The 13,091-nt window shown below is 41.1% G+C and overlaps 1 protein-coding gene across 1 annotated transcript in view; it reads right to left on the bottom strand.

Moving 5' to 3' along the window:
* The window catches only part of ect2 (epithelial cell transforming 2), an 80,363-nt gene that overhangs the window by 36,602 nt on the left and 30,670 nt on the right, over positions 1 to 13,091 (bottom strand). The window contains exons 10-12 of the mRNA XM_086116638.1: positions 10,449 to 10,564; positions 4,497 to 4,559; positions 2,181 to 2,406 (exon numbers count right to left, since the gene is read on the bottom strand). Coding sequence (XP_085972764.1) covers positions 2,181 to 2,406; positions 4,497 to 4,559; positions 10,449 to 10,564 — 405 coding nt within the window. The remainder of the gene's footprint in view (positions 1 to 2,180; positions 2,407 to 4,496; positions 4,560 to 10,448; positions 10,565 to 13,091) is intronic.

The following is a 13,091-nucleotide window of genomic DNA, read 5'->3' as shown; positions in this document are numbered from 1 at the left end:
ATAGGACGGTGCGGCGCATATAATTACAAAATTGATTTTTCTTTATAAATCCGAGCATGCGGCTCTTAATCAGGTGCGGTCTGTAGCCCGGAATTTACGGTAATTTAAAACAAAGCATCGCGAAAGCCCGCGGCGGGTGTTGACGCGATGTGATTTCTGCCCAGTGCTCTGAATGTCAAAGTGAAGAAATTCAACGAAGCGCGGGTAAACGGCGGGAGTAACTATGACTCTCTTAAATGAATTTTAACTGGATTAATTTTTTTCTCGCGAGATTAACGCGGCACACGTCACAGCGGATGTTACGTTGCGCTATAAATAAACCAGAAACAAAACAACAAGCACGTTGCACAGGTCCACGCACATGTTTGTTTTGCCAGCCATGGCAGCGCGAGAACCTGAAAACGGATACTTAAATAGTAACAAATGGAAAGTTTACTTTTAAAAAGTTGTCAGATAGTTCCACCGACAAGACCAAAGTTACCTGGATGTTTTGCAGTCGTAAACTGAGCTATCATCATAGCACGTCGAGTCTGAAATACCACTTAATGGCCAAGCACACAGCTGACGTGAGTACTCCGCCCCCTCGTCTCAGACAGACAGCTATGGATCATTTCAAAGCGAAGAAAATAGGTAACACGACGAAGAACAAATTTGCTGAAGCCACAGCTAAATGTATGGCGACTGCATGCAAGCCTGTCAACATTGTCCACAGCTCGACTCAAGCTGAAATCATTGGCATTGCATCTAACGACTCCACTACGGATTGCCAGAGAGAGCCTCCATTACAAGCTGTGTACAGAAATTGTACGTAGCGGAGAAGACACTATTTCGGGAGAGAAATAAGAGACTAGGTTGATGAGCCTCTGGTGAATAAAGAGCAGGTAGCCTGTCGAATACGATGTATGCCACTGACGCGATTCTTACTTGTTTGGAACTATTTTGTGTGGAAGGTTACAGTGTTCCGTGGCCATTTTTCACTGTTGTTGATGGACAGTAATATTGTGTGAGAGATTATGTGTGAATAACTGCAAGTGAAAAAATCGAAATTGTTATTTCAGAAAATATTTGCATTTTGCACATAGAAAACTGATTCATGATTCCATGTTGATGAGAGCATTAAAATGTGGAAAAATAGGACAAAAAAATATATAAAAGGAAATTCAGAAACGATAAAAAATGTGTGAGTAATCATGATTAATTTTTAGTTCATTTGAGTTAATTATGACAATTGTGTTTTTAATTAGATTAAATATTTTAATCGTTTGACAGCTCTAATATATATGTATATATATAGACAGAGAGACAGAGAGACAGAGAGAGAGAGAGAGAGACAGAGAGAGAGAGAGAGAGAGAGAGAGAGAGAGAGAGAGGGAGAGAGGGAGAGAGAGAGAGAGAGAGAGCGCTTAAATGCAATATTGCTATCTAAAATTCAGTTTTAAACAGATCGGCTCATTAGTAGGCAGTGAAACAAGACCATGACAATACCAAGGAAGTTTTAATACCGTGACTATTGTGACATCCCTAATCAGCAGTGACTCCCCCTCCTACGCCCCCCGAAATAATGTCATCTGGTGGATCAGATATAATAGGTAATGGCCTAATATTTGCCTGCGGCCACAATTATTAGTGTTTAAAAATTTTAAGAATGTATTTTTGTTATGCAGCGAAACAGCAGGCCATGTGGAAAAAGAATAAAACGTCGATTCAGCCAGGATCCAGGAAGGAGATTTTCCTTTTTTTTTTTTTTATTGCAATTGGAAACAGCTAACCAGGTTTCGCAAGTTGAATGCTAAGGCAGAGAAAAATAAATAAATAAATATTGCAAAACTAACAATTTAATGTCATTTAATTGCACAAGACAAATGAAACTTTCCATGTTGCCTTGTTTGGCAGATCTTAATCCAAATGAAATTTGATAAAATAAAAAATTGTCACAAGTGTCCTTAGTCCTTAGTGTCCTTGAAATTGTTTAGCTGTGAGCTAATATTCCACTGCTTTTTACTGATTACTGAGCTTTTGTCATGGTATTGTTTTAGTACTGATATCAAGGGTACTTTATGCACGTAAAGTATCAAAGTCATATTTTTGAAATTGTCACAAAACTAACTCCATACTGGCTAAAAAGTTTCATTACCCAGTACCAACCCGCCTTTGAAAACAGACATTTAGTGTAGTCTTACCTGCAAAGGCTTTACAAGTGTCAGGTGTAATTGTGATGTCGAGCAATGAGCCCAATGAAAGCGAATGTTCTGCTGATGGCCTTTTAGGAGGCGGAGGGAAGGGCGATATCTCTGTCTCCTTTGTGAGCTGAGCAAGTGTGTCCCTTAAATGCCGACGCTTTCGGTTGCTCGTGGGGGTTGGGAGGGCGAGGAGGGATACAGCTTTCTTCATGGGTGGGCTGACATTCTGAAGAACAAGACAAAAGGTAAAATAATTAATTAAGGTCCATTGTAAAGAAGAAGACACAAAAATGTTAATTTAAATTGAAAGGTGGTAGGGGAAGAGGTGGGGGAGGACTTTCCATTGTGACAAACAAGCAAGTAATGTTGCACATTTTAAAATATAGTTAGCACAGAAATTATGATTTTAGAGTGTGAAACGTGTACGTCTAAAACCTCTCTCTGTCACTCAACAGAGGGATCTCCATCAAGGGTCACGGGGGGTGCTGGAGCCTATCCCAGCTGTCTTCGAGCAGTAGGCGAGGGACACCCTGAACCGGTTGCCAGCCAATCGCAGGGCACACACAGACAAACAAACATCCACGCTCACACTCACACCTCGGGACAATTTAGAGTGTTCAATCAGCCTGCCATGCATGTTTATGGAATGTGGGAGAATACCGCAGTACCCAGAGAAAACCCACACAGGCCAGGGGAGAACATGAAACCTCCATACAGGGAGGTCGGAGCTGGAATTGAACCCGGTACCTCTGCACTGTGAGGTCGACACGCTAACCACTGGACCACCGGGCCTCCCCAGAGGAATCTAACGCATGATAAACACGAATACTGCAGCACTCCTGAATACATCTAAACCAGGGGTGCCAGGGAGCACACTTGTCTTTTTACTCATTACTTTTTTAAATTGTGGCCATGTATATATTCTGCGTTTTGTCTCATAATCGTTTCATGTTGAAATGTGCAGTATTTGTTGTAGTGCTGCACCATACTGTTCAGTGTATAGTGTTGGTGTTATTGCACAAAGACAAAACACCTTTGAGGCCAGAGTAACGATGAGTCTTGAAGGCAACGGCTTGGTCTTTACTACTTAATATGCAAAACGTATAAAAAAAATAAATAAATTTTAAAAAAGATCTCTTAGTCTCCGTCTCTTTGGTTTGATCAAAAAACAGTCGCTTCTATGATGGCTGACCTCATCTCTTTAATGTGCGGCTCACGCACACTTCACCACACATTCTTGCCAATCATGTGACGCTCTAGCAAATAGCTCCAACAAAGAAATATTTTAACATAGTGTATCTTTGTTAATTTTAAACAAGTGAAATCTATGCATGAAATAATCATGACAATTATTCTTAACTACATTTTGAAATATACATATACAATTTATCAACGTTGCATAATAGATGGCAAACCCTACAAATATTTACCAATATGAAATTGATTCCTACATATAGTTTGAGATTGTCACACGACTGTCACTGCAGTAATTATTACAGGTCATCTTAACATTATATTTTTTGACTACCATTGTATTTACTGCTCCTTGGCTCCATCTTAAGAAAATTTGATTTCCTTCCACTGCTCTGCAGATGATAGTCAGATCTATGTCTGACAATTGAAAGAAAAAAAAAAGTTATGGTGTTTGGGCCCAGTGGCTGTTGAGCCAGGCTGCCTGGTGTCTTACCTAAAGCCAACAGTCTCAAACTTTGGCTTTAAATTAGACAGTGACTTGGGCAAATTAGTGCTGTTGTTAAATCCAGTTTTTATCATTTTCGGCAGCTGGCAACGGTCAACCCTCTGCTTTCGAGAGAATTTAGAAACTGTCATCCATGCCTTCATTACATCTCGGCTGGATTCGTGTAATGCACTTTTTTTGGAGTCAGCAAGTCCTCCCTCAAGTGTATCCAGTTGGTCCAAAATGCTACAACTCGCCTCTAACTGGAGCTCATAGGAGGGAGCACAAAACTCCATTTCTGGCTTGGCTTCAAAGGCTGACTGTATGCTTAAGAGTTCATTAGCGCCCTAGCAGTCAACACTGCAGGACCCTATTCTTCTTCTTCATTTGATTATTATTATTATTGTTATAATTATCAGGGCCCCGAGTATCAAACTCAATTAACAGCCTTGGATTGTACTTGGAGCAACCTGTTTGTGCACATTTCTGTTCTGTTTTTTTTTAAATAAAGGGATAAAATTGTACATTTTATTTAAAATCAGATGCAACAATGTATCAAGAAATATATAATGGGACAGATTAATCACATCCTGAAAAAAATCGTTAGTGCAACCTAACAATAAATACGGCAAACTTACCTTTTTGTAGTGGTACATGGACTCTCCAGCTCGAGCATCCATTTGAATGCTTCCCCAAAACCACTATGAAGAAAAATTTGAATATGGTAAATAAAAAATTAATAAATAAATAAAAAGCAGACAATATCAAGGTTTGCTTAGCGTACATCAATGGGAATAGGTAAGCTACAAAACATTTCGTGTTAAATGCAGTGTTATGCACCATTGTAGTGTACTTATTGATGCTACTCTGAGGTGACACTTGAGTACAGTGCATTAGATATGCAAAGTTGTATGATTCCTCTCTCCTCCCTGAGCCACCACCTTAAACCGCTTTTCCAATGTTCTTGTTGCAGTGGTTCCACAACAAAATGGCCTTGCTCTGCCCTGAACGGTCACTTTTCCATTACGCTTTTTCAGGGCTGTTCGGTTACAACTGAACTGCTTTTCAGAACCTCCTCCAAGGTGATTCCACAAAGTAAAATGCAGGCTGACTGGCCATGTTTACATGTAGTAATGCACTCTGATAAGAATGAGTCCAAATGACCAGAAGGAATGAAAATGCTCCATATAAACACCCCAGTCAGAATAAAATGGCCGAATATGAATGGAATTTCATTCGGGCTCACAGGGGTACTATATTCATTTTAGGGCTGCTCAATATATTGAAAAAATATATTGCATGAATGGCCTCTAAAATATGCATATCGCAAAGACATTCAATAATTTTCTCATGGAATTGTATGATTTTATCTTGACCATTCAGATGCAAACTTAAATGTGCATCACCACCCAAATCGTAGCCCGCCCTGACAGCACTAGGTAGCTCCTTCAGCCAGAGACTGTTACACCCGCGCTGCAAGAAGGAGAGATAACGACGCTCGTTCCTACCGACTGCTGTCAGGCTGCTGAATGAAAATTAATAACAATAATAATGATGTGAAAAACAATTGTAAATAGCACTGCGATTTATCCATTTTGTATTTATATTGCACTTAATTGAACGGTGTTTGTTTGTTTTTTCTTCTTTCTTCTTTCTACCCACATTCTTGCTGCTGTAGGCTGTAAATTTCCCCAGTGTGGGACAAATAAAGGATATCTTAATATTTAATTAGCTGAAAACACATGGAGCTTGCTATTTATTGGCATTAAAAAATGTATTCATTTCATTGCATCATAAAATTAATTTATTTAATTGTAATTTATTTTGGTACATATTAAATATCGTAATAATATCAATATCGCAACAGCCAAAATTTATATTGCATATCGCATGTTTCTCCAATATTGTGCAACTCTAATGCCTTTTATCAATCCGAATGATCGCCATGTAAAAGGTTCAATCAAAATACCTAAGCTGCTTCCGGTCTGTGCATGCTCTGTCTGGATGTTCCTCTACAACAAAGGTGTCAAAGTGAAGGCCCGGGGTTCAAATTGAGCCCGCTACATCATTTTATGTGGACAGCAAAGGCAAATCATACGTGTCAACTTTCATGACCCTTGCTTAAATCTGTACCAAAATGTCAAATTTTCATATGTAATAAATAACAAATAATTAAGTGACATTTTGCAATACCGTATTTTCACGACCATTCGGCGCACCGTATTGTTGGGCGCAGTCTCAGTAAGGGGTGCTATTTCTGTATTTGACACATACACAAAATGCACTGTATTATTGGGTGCAGCCATGCATGGTAAAATATACGCCAGCTTAAATATACGGTATGCATGCACGCATGCTAAAAACACGTTTTTAAAAAGGCAACGGAAGCAAAACTGAGTTCGGTTGCACTTTATTTCGCCATTTTACAATGTACTCACACGACTGGTACCTGCTAGGGGTGCGCCTTTAGCGTCCTCTTACACGCCCACCCTTCACTAATTGGCGACTGGTACCTGCTAGGGGCGTGCCTTTAGCGTCCTCTTACACGCCCACCCTTCATTCATTGGCGGACTTCCGCATGCCTGTCGTCACTCACGCCCGCCTTTTCTCTGTATAAACAGCGTGTCGGCCAGAGGTGCTCTCAGTCAGGCTTTGGAACTCGGCGCATACACTAGACGCTCCGCATTATAAGGCGTCCTGTCCATTTTGGAGAAAATTTAAGACTTTTAATGGCGCCTTATAGTCGTGAAAATACGGTAACTTTGTGACCCGGTTCACACTCACTTGAACAATAATTGAACAAATACTTGACTGATTTCAAAACTAGTGAGCCATCATTTTTTTGAGTAAAAGTAATCATACGATGTGATGATTAGATATTTATTTGGTTTCACTGTTGTACCGTCCCTCTGAAGGAAAACGTAACTCCAAAGTGGCCCGTGACAAAAATTAGTTTGACACCCCTGCTCTATGACGTGAGAAATAGTTTTAAAGTACCTGCAACTTTTCTTTAGCAAGATGCTGCTTTAAGAAAAGTGTTAAAACTATCACAACTAATCTGCTAAATGGACGAATGAACTCCATCGTGATAGATCACATGATGTTCACATCGACCTCCATGTGTCACCTGGCTGTAACACAGCTGTTCTGATTAGAGTGGTGCGGCATGATCAAAATAAATCATGCCACATTGAAACAGGTGACCAGAAATCTTCAGTCAGAATGATTTCAATCAGAATGAGACAAAAAGTCTCCATGTAAACCCGGCTACTGTCACCTGATTAGCTGACAGATGATGGTGTTCCTTTTGCGATGCCCCATAACTCCATTGCACATGCCCATTTCCTTGTTTCATACAAGCAAGCCAGAGCCATCCACCGGCCGTTGGCAAGTTATAGAAAATACAGTACATATTGTACTCATAACTGTGTTTTACAATAATACTTTATATTTAATTATATTTACAAATTCATTCATTTTAAGTAGCTTTGCATGTCACTCCCGAAACATTTTACCTCAAGCTTGAATAATTCATCCTTCTTGCCTTCTGCCACCAGATCCCATTCATCTGAAAGGAGAGCAAGCTCTCATTTGTTTGTCTGCCTCTCCAAATCACCAGCATGCCGTCCTCACTATCCAGCGTCCAAAGCACTACACTGGGAGCCTAAACCCGCCACCTATGAGGCAAGGGCCAGGACCGATGGGCCAGCAGAACACCCACGCTCCTAAATGCGGCGGAGACCTCTAGTTTTCAATGATGAATAGACATCGTGAGCGGTGTGAGAGCTTGTTAAAAATTTTACGCCAAGCTTCACCGTGTAATTAATATGAAATTGTAAATACGGTCAAGTATTTTTGTAAAACACAATTATGTGTCCACTATATACTGCATTATTGCCTTGATAGTGGCCGGCTACGCAGCTGTGTCTGCTTGCGTAAACAGATTTTTCTGGCCAAGCGAGGCCGGTGTGGTATGGTGCGGGGCCGTTCTGTAACTCGTAATGGAAAAGCGGCGTAATTGTAGTGCAGTGAAAGTCCTCTAGAACGAAACCTACATGGGCGAAAATACCCCCTCATGTGAAAAAAACTTCTGCATTAACACCATTCCCATTCTACTGCCCCCCATACGACGAAAAAAACCCATGTTGCGTTATACGAAATCATTTTCTCTGCTCCAGCCTCGCGAAGACATTCACTACAACGAAGTCTCATCCAGAAGAAAGAGACTTCTTTCTTCTGGATGCAGAGAACATAGAAAATAAACAATGAAGGATGTTTATTTCGGTCACAGCTGCGAGTTTCCCGAACGCAACATACTCATAGCTGCTCTGCCATTGGCTTACCGAGCATCATCCTGGCCTCAGATTGGTCAAGACGGACCTCACTGTCTATGTGTGTATATACTGAAGCTAGAAGATAGAGTGGAATGGATCCGATTAGCTGCTCAGAGTAAATTGCTTGTGGCTCGACGGACATTCAAATAAACGAACATTTCCTCGTATTACAAGTCAAGCATTTTCCTCGAAAATGCTTGACTTGTTATCACGCTAAAAACTTTACGCTAACTGGAGCGCTAATGAGAGAGAAGCACTCCAGTTAGCGTAAGGTTTTTAGCCTTCGAGAGCTAACTATGGCCCGAGGACTACGAAGCGTCCTGTGGCTGGCTTAAAAGTTCATTGCATGACATCAGCTGAGAAACGCTGTCTTGGGTGGCGATTGAGGGTCGGTCGAGTGAGAGACAGTGAGATGGTGGAAACAAAAGCCACCAGGTCCAGGAAGTATTTGTTATCGTTAGATTCAGACGAGCATGGACGTTGCATTGCTAAAATGGCTAAAAAACGGACCTTTGGATGTCAAGCAACTAAGACAAGAAGAGCTCTGATGCTGGAAGAGAGGGTAAAAGTGATCAAAATGAAAGACGGAGGAAGCAAAATAAAAGACATTATCCAAGAAATTGATGTAAGTGGAAGTGAATGCTGATCGTAAATTTCGCAATTTCTTTCCCTTTTTTTCTTTCTACACTGACAATATGAAGTGTCAAATAAGTGTGTGCTCATACTTATGCACTTTAGGAATAAAAATAAAGAGTACACATACGATTGTGTGTGCGTGTGTGTTTACATCTGAGATCAAATTTGCTCCAGTGAAAAACCCCCTGTTGTGAAAAATTTCTTGCCGCAATCGTGATTTCGTAGTAGAGGAGTTTCACTGAAGAGGAATTTGTGTGTCCCAATGATCCGAAATTTGTCTGGTGCTTTACGTCACTTGGTTGGGTCACCGGGGCTAACAGGTCCGAGATAAGGCACCAAACATAGCATGGCTCAAATCAACTCTATGTGTTTTCTCTCGCCAAGACGCAGGTCACTGGGGCCCCTCTCTGGAGCCAGGGCTTGAGGTGGGACTTAATAATGAGGACCAGTACCCATTGGAACCAGTCGTGCACAGCCTAAACAGGCAATGTGGTTCTCCCTTCCCGTGGGCTCGCCATCTGTAGGAGGAGCTAATCGTTGGTGAGCTGATCACCAACTACAAAAGCTGCCTATTAGGATGTGTGCGGCATGTCACCTCTCTGGCAGGGAAAAAGCCTGAACTGTTGAGTGGTGTTGGAGTCGACCTCGGTGAGACACTGAACAGGCGTTGGCATACTTACACTGCCCTGGCGGGGTGCCTAGAAATTGGGGTTCAGCTCAATGCATGAGAGGTGGCTCCCTCTGTTTTCAGGTAGACTGCTTTTGATTATGCACCAAACAGCAGCTAAGAGTATTCATTCCTTTTGGAATACTTGGACAGGTTGCTCGAGAGCTGAGGACTCCCTTGTTTTGCTGGAGGACTTTAATGCTCACGTGGGCAATGACACTTGGAAAGGCGTTACCAGGAGGAACGGATGCTTTAACCCAAAACAGAGCGGAGTTCTGTTATTGGACAATGGTGCTCAAAACTGTTTGTCCACGACAAACACCATGTTCAGAAAATATGGAGTGCAAACATCCACTCCGCACCAGGGCACTTTGTGGCCATGTCATCAGATGTGACACTTCGAATTTCAGTTGACTCAATCAAGCCGTGATTTTCACCTCTCACTGGAGTAGTTTGCAGCCGAGGATAATGTTGGTTGAGAATCAGCTATTCCAAACTTGAGGCAATGGTCCTTCAGTCACAAACATGTAGAGTACCTATCTCTGGTTCAGGGATGGCAACCTGCCCCAAGTAAAGGACATCGCGTATCTTGGAGTCCTATTCACAAGTGAGTGAAGAATTGAGCTGGAGATTGACAGGCAGATTGGTGCAGCTTCTGCAGTAATGCGCACAGTTAGTATCTTAGCCGGCAGAAGCCGTCACCTCCCATGTTTACCTGCATTGTAGCTGGCCGGAACATGCGCAGGGAAGTGCTACCTGAGCTGTGCAATAATGTGGGACTGTGATCAATGAACTGCGCAAGATTGCTGCGATAATAAAGACAGGCATCCCAAACCATCGGGTTGGGCCCGTTATTATCGAAGGATTAGTTTATGTTTTTAACCTAGATATTAGTTGTGAAGCACCGTCCACCCCTGCCCCAGTACCAAATGGCCAAAATATGAAACGTCTACCTCTTGTTTGACAACAAAGACGTTCTTCAAGGAACAATATGGCAGCTCCTTCATTGAATTCTCCTCCACCACCAGGTGTGTACATTGTTCACTTCCAACATCCAGATATTTGCCACCTGCATGCAGAGAACAAAGAACATTATACCAGATATGCAAAAACAGTTGTAGAAGTAATATAACTTGCATACTGTAATTTACTCAAAGCTCATTTAGTTAGTTATTTTAAGTTACACAGTTGCACTTTAGAAATGATGGTTTGACTTCCAAAGGTAGATATTCATTTAACATTATAGTGAGGGGGCGGCCTGGCGGTCCAGTGGTTAGCACGTCAACCTCACAGTGCAGAGATTGTGGGTTTGATCTCGGCTGCGGCCTTCCTGTGTAGGAGTTTGCATGTTCTCCCTGGACCTGCCTGGGTTTTCTTCGGCAGGCCTGAGGATTTTCACGCTAACAATCGTTACCGGTAACGTGTCGTTTCCGTGGGATCATTTTTACAGTACCGAAAAATAATTTCCCATAAAAACCACCGCGCACTAGTTGACTGAACGTGATCGAATCTCTCCTGTGTGATCAACGCGAATTCAATGTGCCTTGTCCGTGTGTTTGTGGTGTGGTGTGGTGTGAGTGTTTTTCTTCAATTTTACTTTCGTTTTGTTAAGTAGTGGGGTGTGGGGCAGGAAACTTTATGTGAGCAAGCGGGTTGCTATTTTAGTCCATGAGCTGAGAAAGCGCACCGATGACGGATTGAGATGGTGGCGAAAAAAAACACCGAAAGGTGTTTTACTTATGACGTTTAAGAAATGGGAATGCCAGTCGGATTTTTCATACGAATCATCCGAAGAAAGGCGTATCACTCAACTCACGTGTGATGTACGCACAAAACATGAAAGAAAGATTCGACGGGAGGCACGATTCCAAGGCAAGTATTGAAGTTGGTCATTAGATCTCAAGGCTCATGAAAAATATTGTGAAAAAGTCTTATTCTATATTTACTAGTTGTAGACATGGTAACATTATGAATAAAACATTCGTCACAAGGTCTAGTAATAACTGTCGGTCAGGTCTAATGATGATGTCTGGTAGATTCTTTGGTCAAATTGATAGTCGATTACACAGTGCATCGTCTTGGGGTTGCAAAGAGGACGTCAAGTCATGTCAATACGATATGACTTTATAGAGTAATAAGGTCTTTTTTTTTAAAGATTCATCGCATGATTTTAATCATTCAATTCCTATTACATGCTTTTATATTAATAAAGGGGGTGAGTAGGCATTGATATGTTTATTTACATAAATAGTACACACACACACACACATAATCATGTTAACAGTGTCAGGTTTATTACTGGCCCATGGTATATAGCCAGGACAGAAGTATTGTGTACACATATGTGTTTCACAGTAAGTGATATATTAATGATTTCCAGTAAATTAATCTTTGCAGTGACTGGAAAAAAATACCCTGATATTGTGGTATGCTGTAATAAAATAGTCAACAATATTAAAATAATAAATAAAGTACTAAAATAATGCTGTATGAGTACAATAAAAGTGTTAATATATTTTGATCCATTTATTTTATTGAATAAACCTGGAGTACACAACTGCTGATGTAATAATGTTCATTGTTAGTGCATAGTTTTCAAACATTTATCCTTTAAAAATTACTTTAAATAATACAGTCAAACCTCGGTTTTCGAACGTCTCTGTTTTTGCCCAAATCGGTTTTTGACCAAAAACTTTCGAGTTTTTATGCCTCGGATTATGACCGAAAATCAGTTCTCGACCAAACTGAGCGCACTTGAATGCGCCACTTGACTCCTCTCGGCTTCCTGACACGAGGAGGTGATGCTTCCTCGGGTAGACAAGGAAGTGATGCTTCCTCGTGTAGCATTTCATTGTGAGCAGATGTGTTCAATAAGGATTTTTTTTTTTTTTTTAAGAGCGTGGTTTCGGTTTTCGAACAAATCCGTTTTCGAACAGCCTTCTGGAACGGATTATGGTCGAAAACCGAGATATGACTGTACTTTTGAATATCAGAATTCTTGATTATGAATATCAGTCAAATTAGAAAAATGGGTTCCCATGGTGAACGTGTACGGAACCCAAAATTAGTTACCGTGGTTTCCCATTAGGTGATCCAACGGAACCGAAAAATGGTTTCTCTGAATTTCTGAAATTCTCAGGCCTGTCCGGGTACTCCGGTTTCCTCCCACATTCCAAAAACATGCATGGCAGGCTGACACACTAAATCAGTGGTGTCAAACATACGGGCCGCAGGCCATAACCGGCCCACAAGTAGGTTTGATCAGGCCCGCAGGATAATTTAAAAGTGAAAAAATGCATAAAAGACACGGAATGAATATTTTTCATAAGGTGCAATTCATGGAATATCCGCTCGGGGGACACACTGTTTTGATCAGAGAAAAAGACAACATTGTTTTGATCAGAGAAGAAGACAACAGCAGCCTCAGTCTGTCACTGAGACAGACCCAACACAGCAGACGCAATCAAGGACATGTGAATACTTTATTCTTTACACATATTATAGCACTCTCCTTAGTTTGTAAGGTGTAGGCAGGGATTACATTTAGATTGTATATGCTCGTGTAAATGGTCTTAAATTTATAATTCTGATAAAAC

This window comes from Hippocampus guttulatus, chromosome 7 (genome assembly GCF_054856545.1).
Source record: "Hippocampus guttulatus isolate MCC_2025c chromosome 7, RoL_Hgut_1.0, whole genome shotgun sequence".
In the NCBI taxonomy this organism is placed as follows: domain Eukaryota; kingdom Metazoa; phylum Chordata; class Actinopteri; order Syngnathiformes; family Syngnathidae; genus Hippocampus; species Hippocampus guttulatus.
Note: the sequence above shows the minus strand (reverse complement) of the source record. Positions and strands in the feature narration are given on the sequence as shown.